We start from the raw sequence: 18,665 nt of genomic DNA on the forward strand, positions 1-18,665 counted from the left end.
GGCACAGAGGGAAAACTAATAAAGTCGCTATTTTCTGTATACAAACCTATATGGAAAACATTATTCAATTCCTTTCCCTCTGAATCCCAGGGGAGAAAGTCCTTCCACATTTCCATTGTAATCCTAAGAGCATCAGAAACTTTCTTGTCTGGTCTGGCTTTCACCTTCATCCTCAGATCTCAGCCTCCTAAATAACTAGGATTACAGGTGTGAGTGACTGGCACTTGGCCTAAAATGTGAAATTTTAGAAATTATTTTGGCTCTGTAACTCTCTTACCTACACTGACTTCTAGCATTTACATGATGTTGTCTACTGGATTTAGTTGAACTGCATTTTAGACTATTGTCTTATACCTTCTTTGGCAGTTTGGATGATTGCAACCTTGAGAGGGACCCCAGTCAGAGGACATACCCAGACTGTAATATGGTAAGTACTATTGTTCAGGTCCTACATTTTGGTTATGAATTAAAACATAATGCATACAATGAACAATAGAATTCTGTTCCTTGAGAATTTCTCATGAGAGTATTTCCTTAAAGGACAGTTATCTTCATTTTCATATGCAATGTTGCTTCCTTTTCATAAAACAGATACATCTCCAGCAAATTTTTGTGTCTAAACTGTATTTCACTTAAATAAACCTAAGTAAAATGATCATACTGCCAGTGCTTAATGAGACTACCAAGTGAACTAGCCAAACTCCCTGAAAGCAATTGTACTTTTCAAACTTAAATACCATATTTTATCATCGTCATATCTTCCCAAATAACTGTGAACTATCATAGTCCAAACAATATTGAAAGTACTTAGTCTCATCAACATTCCCACATCAAAAAAGGCTGATTACTCTGAACAGGGTGTTTGGGGGCTTGGGTAAACAGATTTGGTGTTGTGTGTCTGTGTGCATGCCACAGGGTTCACTGCCATGGCAAGTGTGTTTAGTAAATAATTATGTTGAATTCCAAGTAATTGCTCATTGCAGAAAACAAAGACTAACCTCCTCTAAGCTCACTTAAAGTTTTTGTAACTTGAAGCATATACACATTTGCTGTGCAAATGATCATGGCAACTTAAAGAATGACTTCTTTGTAAAGAAACACTGAGCAAAAACAGGCAATTGAGGTAGAAGACTGATGTCTTACCTTGCAAGGAAAATAGACTAGATGGACTTATTCATTTTTTTCTTTTTAAATATTTTCTATATTTTTGTACTGGTGACTGAACTCAGACCCTTGTACTTACTAGACAGATGCTGAACCACTTGTACCATGTCCTAAATCTAATTGTTTTTCTTTATTTATTTTTCAGGTACTAGCTCATTATTTTGCTGAGGCTGGTCTGGTTCATAATTCTCTTTTTTATAATAAAATAAAGTTTATTGTCTTTATATATTCAGGAAGTCTTAACAGTGGATGTCTATTTAGCTTTAGAAATTTAGAAAGTTGCACAGTATAAAGAAAAATGTATTCAGTAAGAATCTCTAGTACAAAGACAATTGAAGCTGACAGCAAACAATATGGCATATAGACTTGCCCACCAATGGGCCAGGGCAGCAGTAATGTGAGATTTTCCTAGATGTAAAAGTTATTTTTAAAAAAAGCAACAACAATGTTCAAGTAACATGCTACCATCCATTGTTTGGGCACTTGAATCTGTATTCCATTTAAAATGAATATTTTATCTTAAAATATTTAATATTTACCATAAGGAAGTAACAACTGATTTTCCTTACCTACCTCTGATTTATTCATCTAGCTGTACTTTTTAACATGGCATAATATATTTATGAAATCTCATTTTATACAAAGTGTCTTTGTGGATTATAGACATGAGAATTCAGATCCTGTTCATTTCGGTTGGACCCAATTCTCCTCTTCTACAAACGTCATGATGCACTACAATTACACACCAGGTTTATCGCTTAGCTGAGGAAGAAACTTGGCATCTCCTTTTGTTAAAAAAAAAAGAATTCCAACTATTTCTGGAACCTTTTATTTTTACAACTCCTGGCTCTTAAATGTTAAAAAAAAAATGTAGGATGCACAGGAAGTAGCTTAAACATAAATGTGTAATTTTAAACATACTACACAGTGAACATAAATGTAAGTATGATGAGGGTATAATATATATCATAAGGAAAGCCTACTATGTACTTTTCCCAGTCACATACACTTCCCTCTACCTATATTTAAATACTACTCTAAATTTTCTTTTATTTTTATCCTGTTTAGACTTACCAACCAAATAAGCATCCACAAACAAAATAGCTTAGTTGTGTCTGAGTTTTGTGAATGTATTTAACCAGGTATTAGTATAAGCATACTTTAGTATCTGATGTTTTTCATCTTTAGTATTTTTTTAATTATTTGTTTCCAGTGCCAGGGCTTGAACTCAGAGCCTGAGAACTGTCATTGAGCTTTTTTAAGGTTAGGGTTCTACCACTTGAACCACAGTGGTTCATAATTCTCATATTGATGTCTCTTGTGTAACTGGAATGACAGATGCTTGCCAGTACATGCAGCATTTATTTATTAATTGCAATGAGGTCTTCCTAACATTTTTCTAGGGTAGCCTCAACTGCAATCCTCCCCATTTATTCCTCTTTAGTAACTAAGATTACAGTCACAAGCCACCTAAACCTATCCAATTCTTTATGTTTCATTATACAAATTTACATTACATACAAAGAGGATCATAATCTTGAGGATATTTCAAAACAACAAAGAACTTTCAAAATTAAAAAAAAATAGAGGATGAAAGTACTTAACATCAACTACAGTGATCTGTGGGTTTTTTTATAGAAGGCTAATTAACATAGCTTCACCTAATTTAATATTGTTACAAAAGATTCTATCTCACAGGGATCAGGAGTGTAGCCTAATGGTAGACTGCTTGCCTAGCATGCACAAAACCCTGGGTTCCATTCCTTAGTACCACACATACAGAAAATGCCATAGTGATGCCATGGCTCAAGTGGCAGAGAGCTAGCCTTGAGCAAAAAGTGTCCAAGGACAGAGCCCCAGGACTGGCAAAAAAAAAAAAAAAATTCATCTCACAATGTTATGCAGCAAGAAAACAAAGAAGCCACAGTTTGAAAGATCAAATCAGGAGTCTATTAAAAAGCTGTCAACTGCATGGTGGACTCCTGGCTCAAAGACCATCAGCCAGCAAATACAATTAACACTGTTAAGAAACTGAGCCATGAAAGCCAGAGATAAAATAAATAAATAAATAAATAAATAAAGGAACAAAAACAATACCAACAGACTAATTCAGCTCCAATAGACAGCTGAAGTGGGACACCTTGGTGACTGGAGAAAAGCCAGGAGACAGGAAACAGGATATGCATGGCATAATGACACCTGAGATAGTCCAGGCCTAAATAGGGTCCAGTCAGGGGACACGGTCACAGCAAACTCTGAGTCCCAGGTACTGGGCTGACAGGGATGTAACCTATTATCTAAGTCTCCACCCCCACCTCCAGGGATTCAGGCATAACTGGGATGCCATGGCTTCACCTTCCCCCACCATGAAGACAAGATGTCACATCCTATCATCTACCATGTGGCCAAGATGGCGCCATCCAGAGCTGAACTCCCCACTTCAACAGTTCTAGCTCATGCTTTTGGAAATTTATATTATGATATGACTTATGAATCTCTCACAAAAAATTAAATGAAGATTCACAACTATGGTTAAATAGCTTCCTCTTCTTTATGACGTCCATATTTAAAGTTATAGTTGCTAGAACTATAGAAAAGTAGAATTCTGGAGCAAGGAGGAGATGATGAAGGGTGATCATAGGACATTTCCAAGCTTAATTTCCATAACCCTGTCAATGACACAGTCCTTCCCAGGGTTCTCATTCTACAAGGATTGTCACACAGCCAAACTTTGCTCTCCAATGTTCTGTCTCACAACATGTCAAGCCCAGTGAAGTTATAACTCAATGGGAATATAGGAGAAAGAGTACATAGGTATACTAGATGGTGAAACTCTCTGTTCACATCCACGCTTAGTCTTTCCTTAGGCCAAGTCACGTAGATCTCGTGTCATTCTGCTGTCTTCCACTTTATTTTTATTGTGATGTCTAAAAAAAAAGAGAAAAGTTCCTTCTCTAAACTATACTAAAATATATTACCTAGAGTAACTAATTTTATGCAGGAAATGAAATAGTGTGGGTAAAATCTGTAGGCACATAAGGAAAGAGCAACATAAGGAAAGCAAACTGGTTCAGTGCTGGTTTCTGTTTGAGTGAAAGATGCTCATAAAACAATGCCCCAATTGAGCCCCAAATGAGCCCCAATTTCTCATTAGACTCAGGTTGTAATGTGCCAATTCTGACATCTGGATTCTAAATGGAGCATCGAGGACTAGAAACATTCATTATTTGTCCAAGGATATTCAGCTAGTTTTTCAGTTCAGAAGGCAACAGACATTAATTCAGTAGAGAAAAAGAAAGAAAAAACTACTTATGGCTTTTGAAGAAAACTCTAATTTTCTGGAAATGTAAAATATATGCATTAAGTAGAAAACTGTAACAGGTCCTTATAAATTTTTGGCTTTAAAATTTTGATTATCACTGAAGTTTACACATAAAATTTTTATAGAAAAGGTAAATATTTTCTTGAAAGTCATTATAAATATACTTCAGACTGCAATAAAATGAAATGTGCAAACTTAAAGCTACTAGTGAGAAAATTGTATTACATTCATACCTAGACCATCAGACCTAGACTTTTATATATTCAAAACATTTAACCTCAATGTAATTTTAAGTCATCGGCCTCAATAATTTGTATATTCAAGCTCGATCAAAAGTGGCAAAGAGCAGTACTTCCTTTTAGAAACTGTTCTTTTAGTACATGATCTCACCATGTACTACTAGCCCAGGCTGGTCTTGAATTTGTAATGAATAACCTGGTCTCAAACTGGTGAGATATTTGCCTCAGTCCCAAGATTACAGGGATATACAACCATACCTGGCCAGGAGTGATATATGCAGCCAAAAGTAGGTAAATCTCCCTTATGCTAGTAAACTCAAGGATATATAGGACCCTTTGAAGCCAGGTCAACATATGCAATCTGCCAAGTAAGAGCTGTTAACACATTGAAAATCTATGCAAAGAAGTAACACTTCAGTCTTTGTCCTAAGAAAAATGCTTAAAAATCTAGAAAGGTTTCTGTGGTTAGATTTAACAATAATGATATAGAAAAACATACTAAAACCAATTAAGAAAGATTGTATTAAGGGATAACAGCCCAATAGATGAACACTACAAAAAGTTCTCTCATGCAACTTCAGAAAGCACACCCACCATTTCTTTTAAATGGATAGTAAATAGAAATACTATCTCATATGTCTTCTATGATCTTAGTGTTCGGAAATGCCTGTCAGGTTAGAAACTACATATTGAATACACTGATGTACACTCTATGCATGTATGATATGCCATGATGAAACCCATTAAAAACTATGAGAAGCTGGGCACGGTGGTTCACACCTACTTAGAAGGCTGGTATGAGGATAGTGGTTCAAAGCCAGCTAGAACAGGAAAAGTCCATGGAGCTCTTATAGTTAATAAAACTACCACAAAACCCAGAGGTGAGCTCTAGCTCAAGTGATAGAGCAGTAAGCCCTTAGCTCAATCCCCAGGACTGGCACATACAAACTCATAAACGTACACACACACACACACACACACACACACACACACACACACACACACACACAGTTCTTAGAAAAAAGGGGTAAAACACTGGAATTCTATGCTGCTGTCAGAAAGAACGACATCCCCCCATTTGTAAGGAAATGGAGAGAGAAAAAATCGTATCAAATGAAGTAAGCCAGACTCAAAGGAACATAGGCTCAGTGGTTTCTCTTACTTGTCATAATCAGTAGAAACCTTGGGCTGTCCTAGCAGAGATTTACAATAGAACAAAACCTAGATACATAAGGCCACATAGTATGATACTAAATGAAAGGACCTCCAGGATACAGAAACAAAAGCTATGCAATGAGTGATTGTTGTCCTTAATGTACTATGTAATCTCTCATCTTTTTTACTGTCCCTTTGTTATCTCATATGGTTACAGTATTTTACCTTGTTACCTGTTATATTGTATAAATGTTTGTTTGGTTATTTGAAATGGGATAGGGAAGGGGGGAAAATAAGATGAGGGGTGGGAGTGCAGGGAGGGAAATGGGGACCAAAATATGAGAAAGGGTATCAATGTTTGTGAAGTAATACACCTTCTATCTGGTGAATATAATGTAACCCTTGTATTACAATTATGGAAAAAAAAGTAAAAAGGGGTAAGAAAAGGGTAACAGATGTGGCGAATATGACCAAAGTACACTATATCATATGTAAAAAGAAAATCATAAAGACCATCCCATGTATAAATAATGTACATAGATTTTAAAAATGGATATACTAAATTATCTTAGTGGAAAATGCATGTAGAAATAAGACTGTATCCTGAAGTGATAGCTTATTTCCTTAGGTTCTAATGTAAATAGCATTTTCCAAAACTATCTACAGGAAATAGTTATCTGAAGAGTTATCCAAGATTAAGGGGCTTCAGGAGAAAAGAGCATAATCCTTCTCTATACTGTGGAGATGTGAAGTGCTTATTATTGTGCGTTAAGGATTTGTGAGAATCACTTCCTTTTCGAAAGTCTAATTCCATTTATTGATGTTACTTTTTAATCATAGCCCTCTCTACCCCTGTTTTTGGAGGTTTGGCAAGGACTTATTTTATCATAGTAGTTTAGACAGGGAGGAGTTGTACCCAGGAGTTTTCATTCAACAAAGCAGTTTATGAATGCCATGCATACTGAACAATGGCACTCCTTTTACGGTTGTCTCCAACACTTCCCAACACACTCTTCAATTTTCTTAATTAGGCAGGAAATGCATGGAATTTTACGACTCTTTTCCTTTGTATTCCTTTAAAAAAAAGTGTGAAATATTTCTTGTTTCTCACTGCTAACCTGAAAATTAAAATCTCAAATGATAGCACCTTTCTATAACTTTTATAATTGTTAAGCTAGAACACACTGTAATATTAGACAATCGTTTTGGGTGGATAATATGAGTTGCACATACTATTCTAAAACATTCCTTCCTCACGGCATAGCCGATAGAACCTCCCATGGTCCTTTAGTAAATGCCCTATGGTGGAGTCATGCATTTGGACAGTGTGTTAAGTTATTGAGGCAATTTACTCTGATGTCTTTGAGGACAAAATCAAATTGATACTGATTCTGTATTTTTTTAAGATTACACAAACAATACATCAAAAGTAAGCTATCTTTGTTTGCTAACATAAAAGAAATAAGAAAAGTTTATGTACTGATAGACTCCTTTCCATTTTCCAGTAACTTAGTTGAGTCCGTTTTACAAGTCTGTGTTCAAAATAGCAAGGATCTGATATCAAGCAATAGTTCCAAAAAACATCTCCTTTCTAACAAGTCAACTTTTCCGGTGAGGAAGGTCTCTCAGACACTGTCACATAGGTACGCACTGCACCCCCACCAATATGCAGAGTATGAACCAGTGGGCAGGAAACAATCTGTATTAACACTTTCAGACTCAGCAGATAAAAGATATCCAGTGAAGTTTGACTTGCATATCAGCAACAAAGAATTTTAAATGCATAGATGTTCCCTATAATATTTGCAAAATACTTAGTTGTGAAAAATATACATAGTTTAGTTGAAATTCAAATGTAACTAGGTATTCCATAATTTATCTGGCAAAGCTATTCTTGATAAAAAGTCAACAGAGGCCTATGCCACCCAACTCTTCCTGGTTTATATCAGGGAGCAGAGTTCAAGAAAATGGGCATCTTCTGTTTCTTTGGTTCTGAGATTTGAGGGAAGTACTGGGGCGATTATGAAAGGAGTGCCATTGGTCAAGAGGCACTGCATTCATAAACTAATTTGTTAAGCTCCAGTAATGTCTATATTGGTGGTATTTTATTACAATGTGGCATGAGCAAAGTCTACTCATGAGTCCTTTAAAAACATAAGGGAGCCAGCCAGCTCATACATGTAATCCTAGTACTCAGGAAGCTGAGATCTGAGGATTGCAGTTCAAAGCCAGCCTAGGAAGGAAAGCCTGTGAGACTCAGGAATATCTACAAGTAGCGCTGTGGCTCAAGTTGTAGACCACTAGCCTTGAGCAAAAAGAAGCTCAGGGAAAGAACCCAGGTCCTGAATTCCAGCCCCAGAAACCACAAGGGAATAAATAAACACAATTTATTAAGGGAAGTATTCCTGACAAAGCATATAGACCTGAGTTCTAGCTCTGCCAATTAACTACCCTTGGAAAACAGTATGCACCACCTTGTGCTTTGCTTGCCTTGATTCTAATAATCTTGATAGCACCAACATTTCCATTTCCATGATTGCAAGCTCAGTTAAATTTGCCACTTTCTTGATGACTAAAAATAAAGAACAGCAATAATAACAAAAAAAGAAATAGCAATTTCAAAGTTAAAGAAAAAAAAGACTAGTTCAATATTGCCTTGATCTTATTTGTTTTGGGGACTGAATGGTGTTATAACTACCCAAGCTAGTGACGGGTTCTTGTGATCTTCCCAACTCGGCCTCCCGCATCTTTGAGATTACAGGAGCCCTCACACTCCTGGTTTTCTAGTGCTTACATTTAATAAAAATTCACTTATTTTAAAACAACACGTCTTTATATGGAATGAAAATTGCACCTTAAATATTTTCATGAATTATTGATGTTACTTGTCACACACACACAAACACACACACACAGTTTAAAATATCCGTCATTCCTTAAGTGACAAAGTATTACAAAGGCAACTGAGTAAGTGCCTAAATAAACATCCTGTACAATACATTCAAGGAATTATAAAGTAGTCACAGGTTTCATGAAAGCTATCTGGGCACAAAGGGAAAATCTAACTTCTATGAAAGGTTCTCCGAATAACTTGTTTTAAATAGCATTCCTTTGCACAAAGAATTGACAATGCTATTTTACTTGAAACTTAAATGCTGATATTAAGGAAAGTGATCATAAATATATTTTTCTAGTCAAGTAGCATGTCCTCATAGCCTCCTATACTCAAAATGCCAAGTATTAATTCCAATTGTTTAAATAGGATGTTAGAGAAGAAAATTATTTCTCTCTAAATATTTTGAACAAAACCATAAAGGAAGCAATTTAAAATCACATCACTGAGGATAAATTATGGCCTTGTAGGCTTGACAGATGGAGTCCTTCAATTAAATTTGAAATTTAAATTCAAATTTGGAGCATAATTACAAGCATAATTAATCTGACAGTCAACTTTACTTGGACATTCAGTAGTTTTGTTTGCTTAATCTGGCAATGCAATGTGGGCAATCCAGTATGAAATTTTTTTTACCACTTTATCTCATTTTTCCCCTGCACACATTTGCTTTTATTTTTATTTTTCTCCTTATTACAGCACATAAGCTGAAGAGTAACTTGCCAGTTATAACTTTCCATTCAAACATCCATTTGATTATAATGAAATCAGCTTTCTACTATTACTTCTATTATTGTTTATGTTATTATAGTCTTCAAAAGATATTCTGAAAACAGCGGCATTTTACTTACCTGTGAATAATCTATGATTAGACCATATAATAAAATATTTCTTTTTTTCATTTCCTTTGCAGATTGCCTGATCCACATGAGGCTCTCCATTTTCTGACTGAGAGGTACTAATTTTAAATCAGAGAAATTCACCTGCAAAATAGAAACAATGGCAGAACCTAAATACCTTCAAATTATTCTTGTGAAATTCTAAAGCTCAAAAACACCACTTAAGCAAGTTAAATAGAAAGCCCACAGAGTGGGAGATCTTCATTAACCGTACAATAGACAAAGGCCTCATAGCTAAAATATCCCTACAGCTCAAAAAATTGAATCTCTCAAAAACAAATCCTCAAAGAAACAACCATCCCATTAAAAGGTGGGCTAAAGACTTACAGAGAGGCTTCTCTGAAGAGGAAATAAGAATGGACTATAGACACATGAAGAAATGCTCAACATCCCTGGCCATAAAAGAAATCAAAACAATTTTGAAGTTGGGCATGGTGGCTCATGCCTATAATTCTACCTACTCAGGAGGCAGAGATCTGAGGAGCAAGGTTCAAAGCCAGCCCAGGCACAAAAGGACCTGAGATTCTTAACTCCAATTAACCTCTAGAAAATTGGGAAGTGAGGCTTAGCTCAAGGGTAGGGTGGTCACCTTGAGCTGAAGAGCTCAGGGACAGTACCCAGGGCAAGAGTCCCAGCCTCATGACCCACCAAAAAAAAAAATTAAGATTCCACCTCACCCCACTTGGAATGGCCATTATCAAAAAATCTAATGACAACAAATGTTGGTAGGGATGTGGCCAGGAGGGATCACTACTACACTGTTGGTGGGAGTTTAAACTCCTTCAACCACTATGGAAAGCAGTATGGCGGTTTCTCAAAAGACTAAACATAGAGCTCCCCTGTGACCCAGCAATTCCACTACTTGGCATTTAACCAAATGTCCAGAACAAAGACATACTAAAGCGACTAGCACAATGACGTTTATTGCAGCATTATTTACCATAGCTAAAATAGTGAATAAACCCAAATGTCCCTCAATAAATGAATGGATCAAAAAGATGTGGTACTTATACACAATGGAATTCTATGCTGCCATCAGAAATAACGATGTTGCCCCATTCATGAGACAATGGAAAGACTTGGAAAAAATCATTAAGTGAAGTAAGCCAGTCCCAAAGGAGGATAGGCTCAGTGATTTCCTTCATGTGTGATAATGAGTACACAGTTAGGATTCTCCCAACAGAGGAACACAATACCTCAAAAGCTGTATACATAAGTTCATACAGAATGAGTCTAAACAAAATGAACTCTAGGTTAAAGGGGTTTATCTTTGTGACTGATATTCTTAACGTACTATGTGAAATTATTTTTCTTTTCTCTTTTTCACACTTGTGGTTATTCTCCTGAGGTTAATCTATCTGAATTTGTAAACTAGTACACTGTATATACACTTATTTGTTTATGTGAAATAGGGAGGAAAAGGGGAAAAGCACGATGACTGGGAGGGGCATAGGTTAGGAAAAGGGAACAAAAAGGTGAGAAAGGGTATCAGGGTTCCAGAGTAATGCATATACTACCTGAAGAATGTAACTGTAACCCCTCTATACATTATCCTGACAATAAAATACAATAAAAAAAAACAAAAAAAACACTACTTAAAATTATAATTTTTTAATTTTATTAATCTAAATTAAGCTGATTTCATTATTTTGTATCAATTTTATGCTAATTTCTAGATATTTCAAGGCATAACTATTTAAAGGATTAATGAATCCTCCCTTTAAAATAGACACAGTAAATACTGAGAATACAATGCTACAAGTACAAAACATTAAGATTCTGTATCTGATTATATCCATAAAGTATATAAATCTGATTTCGTTTATTCAGCTTAAGTCATAATTGACAATTGAGTATGTCTTAGTATATATGTTAAAAAGTTAGCTTTTTAAGTGGCATTCAAAGAGTAAGCAGAGTATTTTAGAAGACTAATATGGATATATAAATATAACTATTTCTTGAAGGCAAAAGGTGTTTTTTTTTTCCTTTGCCACTCCTGGGTCTTGAACTTAGGGTTGGACACTGTCCTTGAACATCTTTTACTTCAGGCTAGCAATCTACCACTTGAACCACAGCTTCACTTTAGCTTTTTTGGTAATTTACTGGAGATAAGAGTCTCACAGACGTTGCTGTCTGGGCTGGCTACAAACTGTGATCCTCAGATTTCAGCCTCTTAAGTATCTAGGATTATAGACCTAAGCCACCATAGCTGCCTTCATGAGACTTAATCATAGATTATTTTAGCAGCGTTACTTATTGTTCATGAAAATATTCAAATGATGTATTAAAAAAACATTAATTTTCTTTAAGTTTTAAGAATCTTTGGGTGGCTGGGTGCCACTGGCTGGGTGCTAGTGGGTCATACTTATTCACACCTGTTTCAGACCCAGAATAAGGGAAAAATTCAAAGTAGTAATCTCAAGGTTATCACCCATCAATTCTCTGAATTATCTTTTTACCAGATTTATTCATCTCTTAGGAAGCATAATACAGTATCCTGGAAAGAAAATTTACCAGTCAGAATGGTTCAAATCTATTTTCTCAGTTACCTAGGAGAAAGAGATCTTGTGACTACAGCAGAATGCCAGCCCTGGTAAAAAGTTGAGAAGACTCAATCAACTAGTAGGCACAGTGATATTCAATCTTTACCAATTACAGCAAAAGTAGATGCCTGAGTCAAGTGGAGCATACCTGTAAACTCCCTAGAGAGGCAAAATAGCAAAAGCAGGAGGATCACAGCCCAGGCCTAACAGAGGATAAAACAAGACCCTACCTGGTAAATAAACAATGCAAAAAACAACTAGAGGCAGGTTAAAGTGGTAGAGTGCTTGCTAGGCAATCCCTCAACACAAGAAAGAAAAGAAAAGAAAAGAAAAGAAAAGAAAAGAAAAGAAAAGAAAGAAAGAAAGAAAGAAAGAAAGAAAGAAAGAGAAAGAGAGAGGGGGGTGGAAGGGAGGGAGGGAGGGGGAGGAAGGGGGAGGGAGGGGGAGGGAGGGAGGGAGGGAGGGAGGGAGGGAGGGAGGGAGGAAGGAAGGAAGGAAGGAAGGAAGGAAGGAAGGAAGGAAGGAAGGAAGGAAGGAAGGAAGGAAATTTCATAAATTAAAATGTAACTCATAGACTAAACATTAGTAGATATAAATGTTCTTTTGTGATAATGAAGTTAAAAATCACTTTAACAATAATCAATTGCAACATTCCACATTAACTAGAAGTATTTTAAAATGTACCTCAGCCTCACTCTACAACACTTTCTCCTATTCTGCTCATCCAGAAGGAAGTAAAGAGACTTTATTATGCTCCTTTAAAAAAATGTGAGAATAAAAAAATGTAATATAAAAAAAATGTGAGAAAGAAACCTCTTTCTCAACACTGCACCTTGCTATTGCAGGGTAGAAAAATTATATGAAATTCCTAAAATTTTTTTCTTTCAATGATGGGGAATATGCCCAGGGAAGGACATGTGAAAGGCCAGGTACCTAACCACTCAGTTCTAACATCCCTTTATGAAAAGAATATTATGCTATGGTGTGATATCCATTAGCTTAATACAGACTCAACAATGATTTCCTATAAATGTCCATTAAATATAGATAAAGACATGCAAATTTATTTCCTCCTGAAATATAAAATGGCATACATACAATTATAATAACTGTATATGTGACAAGGATATAGAGCATGTTAAAAAATAAATGTCAGCCATAAGAACTCTCAAATGTCAGGCCACAAAGGAATTGAAATAAAGAACAAAAAAGTAATTTCTTCGGAAAATGAAAGTAGAGAGATGGGTTTTCTATGAGCTAAGAAAGCTGAAGAGTAAAAGGTGAGATGGTCTTATCTTGTGACATTGAAGTCATCTAATCCTACCACTAGCTCCCTAAAAACTCATGAAGAATTTTTAGCTGTTTTACAAGATACCATAAAAAAATAATACTCCTTTCTTATAAACCACAAGGAGCAGATCTAGTAGTGAAACATAAATGCTAGACTTTTCATCAATATAGTCTGGCTTGTAAACAGATGTTTGGGATCTGGGTCCTAAATGCCCATTAGCTATTGCAGAGATGTTGGTTCCTATTTGTTACTTAAGCTTTGCAAAAAGGACCGGGAGTTTGGCCTAGTGGTAGAGTGCTTGCCTAGCATGCATGAAGACCCAGGTTTGATTCTTGGTACCACATACATAGAAAAAAGCCGGAAATGGTGCTGAGGCTGAAGTGGTAGAGCTCTAGCCTTGAGAAAGTCCAAGGACAGTGCTTAAACCCTGGGCTCAAGCCCAGGACTGGAAAAAAAAAAAAAAAAAAAAAAGCTGGCTCACAAAACATCATTTGTGTTCTGTTTGCCTCGCCCATGAGCAGCAGGGAGGAGTGGGAAGTAAGAAGCAGTCCCTCTACTGATGTGAGAGGAGAGATGAAGAGGCATACCCGTTTACACACCGTGCTCTTTTACATGTTTGAGCCTACTAGTGCTACAAAGACTACTCTCTATCAGTTTAAAATGTTAAGATGAACCAGACTTACTGATAGAAGGCCTGAAAACATAAAGCAAGGAAGTTTGCTGTTTAATACATGCTTTTCCCCCAATAAATCTTGAATTCTATAAAAGCTCGTATTAAAAGAATGGCTATTTTTCTTTTTCTTTTAAAAAACTTAATTGTATTTTAATGTGGTGGGGTGAACACAGGGGTTACCGTTACATTTTTTTTTGAGGGGGAATAGCTTTAATGGCAGAATGTACAAGATTGTTTTAATTCATTACTACACCTACAAAAAATATTTAAAAGGCCTGAGAGGGGCAGACTGGAGAGGCTAGTATCAGTAACAGGAAGGAAGAAGGTCACAATGTAAGTGAGACTGGAACTCTGCCAGGTATGACTGCCATGATAACTGCCACAGTAAGTGTGGTGTTAGGAGAAGGGTACAATTTTAGCTATCCGACAAAAGTAAGGCCTCTGCTTCGAGTTCAGTAGCCAACTTGTAGGTATTCTTACCTTTTTTTTATCAAGTTTAGTTGTAATTCCCAGTTCTGACTATTCTAACATGGGAAACTTGCTTCCTAGCTGATGTCATTTTTGTAGCATATGAACCTAATTCCTACATTTACTGATCTCACAGAGGTAATTTTTCTTAGAAATACATATTTTACAGAAAAAATATATGCTAATATGATGGATCTAATAGCTTCCAGAGTTCCTACAAAATATTTAGATGCCTCAATAGGAACTAGAAGATTTTTCATTCATATTTACTTCTATACCATAACAATATACCCAATTCCATGGAATTGAAAAAATAAGTCAGTGGCATTTTTAAGAGAAATCAAGAGACCAATGCTGTTCAGTGCATATTATCTGAATTAAGGGAAATACAAAAGTAAATTCTAGGAAAGCTATTTATACATCATATCTCACTGCCTCATCCTTGTTACTTCAACAAACCATGTACTTATATTACAAGGAAACGCTAAGAGATGAAATAACTAAACAGAGAAGAAATGTTACAGGTCTTTCTTGTGAATATTTCCTAGATGTTAAGCACTGTGCCAGTTGATGCAAACAGAATAAGTATGTTAAAAGCAGAATAGGTATGAATATTTGCCTTAGGAAATATATAATCAGGTTAAGAAAGTGAAGCCTGAACACAAAGAACTGGGGCTATCATGATAACCAGGGGACAAATCCAAGGAAAAGAATGTCTCTCCTCATACCATAATCTGAAGCATATACTTTACAGAGTGTGACTCAATTTGAACCTGCAATACACAACAACCACTTAATAAGTTCCAGGAGAAAAGCCTAGTTGGTAAAAAAATTATAACTAATTCTAATTTTTAAGCCATTTTTATAACTGTAACAGAGAGTTTGCCATTGGCTCAAGAGAAAGAAAAGTGCTTTGGCCTGAATAAAATTACAACCTAGGCAGGCTTCCATGAATTAAAATGTAGCAGAATATTTCATCTGGTTTGAGTTCTGCAGATGTACAGAAATACATCAAGTAGACATTTTAAATATCATATTTCTCAGTAATTCACATGCAAATCACAATAAAACACTATCTGTTAACTAGCATGATGTTTTTAATAACTTTCACTGGTACCTATTCAAAATAAAAATGATCGTGAGGAAGCTGGCAGTAGCGGTGCATAGCTATATTTCTGGCTAATCAGAAAACTGCTCTCCAGAAGATCTCACTGCTCAAAGCCAGTCTGGGAAGAAGTCAGTTAGACCCCATCTCTAAAATAACTAGCAAACAACCAGGTTGGAGGTACGTATCAAGAGATAGAGTGCTAGCTAAGCAATTAAGAGGCCCAAAATTTAAGCCCTGATAACAGCAGAAGAAAGAAAAATGATGTGAATATGCTTCAGCTCTCCAAAAATTGTCAAACTTAATTTGAAAAAAAAAAAGTAAAGTTACTCAAATACACTGATAAAAATGCTTCAGCACTTAACAGGTGAAGAGCATCAAGGCTTATTGGGTGTTCACAGTGGCTGGATCTCAAAGTTTACCACACAGTTCTTTGCATCTCTTCTGTATTCTGTTCTTGTAACCTTTTATTTTATTCGTAATCCCAGATGAATTAGCATTTCCATATTTTAAAACATGACTGTATTTGAAGACAGTTGCAACTCCTACTGGAGGAGTATATGTCTTGAGCACAGCATTCCTCAAAATCCACACATAATACCTGTGTGTTATCTCAGAGTCCATACTCATGGGAAAGCACAGAGGGAAGTCAGAATTTGTGGTACGAGAACAGAAAGTTAATTTATTCAGCAAAGGGTAGGAAGGACAGTCTAAATGAAAGTTCTGGTAAGTACCAAAGAAATATCATACAAAGAATCAGCAGATAGACTAAAGAATTTCCTCTGAATCAGCACAAGAAATTTTAATGTTCACATATGTGTACAAGAAAGTAAACTGGTTAATTAGGCCTGAAATCTTCAAAACATTACATTTAATAACTGATTTAATCAGCTAACTACTAAATATATGGAAGTAAGAGTTTATCTCAAGGATTAGAAGAAAGCTTAAAAAAACTTCCATCTTCAATTATTTATGAACTATACAGGTTCTGTTCATGAAAATTACTTTAATTTAATGAACTGTACTTTTACAAAAGTAAAAAGAAAAGCTCTAATATTGAGCTTCTCTACTAAAGGACAAGTTTAAATAAATGTCATGAAAGTCTATCATAATTCTGATGACTAGAAACTGATTAAATTATAAGGTGTCACTGAAATCCACAACAAAAACATAAGAACTCACTTATAAATCTTCACAAAACAAAATAGCAAAAACTCTAATAGGTTGGGAAATAGTGGCTTTTTCACATTTTTTATTTATTAATAAGAAAGACTATTTTCCATTAAACACTAACATGAAAGTTTTAAATTACTTTGGATTCAAATAATTCAAAAGTAAATGTTTTATAATATCAGTATTAATGTTGTATTTGAGTACATATTTTATTTTAGATTTTCATTTTAGAGATCAAAGTATCAGACCAGAACTTTTATGTCTTAATCAGTTGAGGGAAAAGTTACTTTAGAAACATTTTTTTTTAATCATGAAATATTTCTCAAGTTACTTTACAAGGTCATGATTTCTATGAGATCATAACTCTACCCAAGTTTACAGGTAAACTCTGGATTGAGTTTTTTAATAAAGATAAACTGGATGCATTTACAGGACTACAAATTTAATATTTTGCCAGTTGCTTATCAACAAGAGTTATATTACAGGAAATAACCCATCCATAACCTCATAGTTAATCCATGTATAACATGATTCAGGTAAAAAGCAAAAATAAACAAGAAAACTTCAGTGATGCTTCATAAATTTTTATCAAAAACTTTGTACTCAGTGAAATAAACTAAAACTTTACTAAATGTATATGGAAAGATGGTACACACACACACATACAAATGACATAGATGCGCACAAGTCCAATTTTTTTTCTTATTTTGTATAGTAGTTATCTATTTAGACTTCATTTTGAAACACATTTTTAAAAGGCTCATTTAAACTTAAAATAGCACTCAAATTCTGGGGGAAGAAAACTATCCTAGACACTACAAATAATTCAAAAGTTAATGCTATTTGTCAGAGTGTACACACACACACACACAAATACACAAAAAAAACTTTTGAGACAAACAACTTTTTGTGAAATAAAAATGCTCAGGAAAAACACACATAGATAACTGTAAGCCCATAATTTTAATTTTATATAAAAAACTTATTTTTCTTAGAGAAAAAATAAAATACTAAAAATTAAACTGTAGTAAAAGTTCATAGAATATATAAACATATGAATAAATATATGGTTCATTTTATAGAATCTGGGAAGCAAAGTGAGACAAAAGGGCCTGAGTCCCGATATGTCTTTAAAACTATGCTTCCCATGATATAATGTCCTCCAACTAGGCCCCTCAAAGGTTTTATAACCTAAACAATAGCACCAGAGCCTGGTACATACCTTTTACACAAATGCCTTTAGTGAGCATCCCAAATCCAAGCTATATAGTACATATTGTTTGTAGTTGCTTTGGCACTCTAAGGATATTGAGTAATTGTCACAAACATCTTATGGCCTGCAAAGTCTAAAATATTTGATTTCTTTCCCTTTGCAATTGTGAATATCATACATATATATATTATACATAGTAATAATCCTAATAATTTAGCAATTCCTAACACAAAGATGCTGTACTAAAAGCAAAAGCTTAATTTGCCTCTGGTAAAGTAAAAGTGCTCTATTAAGTGATAGTTTACCATCTTTTTCTTTAACAACATAGGTTTCTATTACTCAAAAAGGGCAAGTATTGACATTCATGAACATTATGTGGTAAGGCAAAATGAGAACGAGGCTTAATTTTGAATGGAGAATAATGGCATTTATGATAATCAACTCTCAGGACGTCTCTGAGGATTAAATAGGATCATTTATTTTAAAAGAGTGGTGACTCACCTTTTCAAGCATCCAGTAAATGTCTG

The 18,665-nt window shown here is 35.1% G+C and overlaps 1 protein-coding gene across 5 annotated transcripts in view; it reads right to left on the minus strand.

Moving 5' to 3' along the window:
* Crppa (CDP-L-ribitol pyrophosphorylase A) overlaps positions 1-18,665 on the minus strand; it is a 196,928-nt gene that overhangs the window by 84,659 nt on the left and 93,604 nt on the right. For 4 of the 5 annotated variants that reach the window (XM_090332284.1, XM_090332282.1, XM_090332286.1 and 1 more), the window contains one exon: positions 9,625-9,756. In XM_090332284.1, coding sequence (XP_090188410.1) covers positions 9,625-9,756 — 132 coding nt within the window. Of the gene's footprint in view, positions 1-8,393; positions 8,453-9,624; positions 9,757-18,665 lie in introns of those variants that run through there. The other variant, XM_090332283.1, reaches the window with a different exon arrangement.

Source organism: Megascapheus bottae, chromosome 5 (genome assembly GCF_031878675.1).
Source record: "Megascapheus bottae isolate mThoBot1 chromosome 5, mThoBot2.hap1, whole genome shotgun sequence".
In the NCBI taxonomy this organism is placed as follows: Eukaryota; Metazoa; Chordata; class Mammalia; order Rodentia; family Geomyidae; genus Megascapheus; species Megascapheus bottae.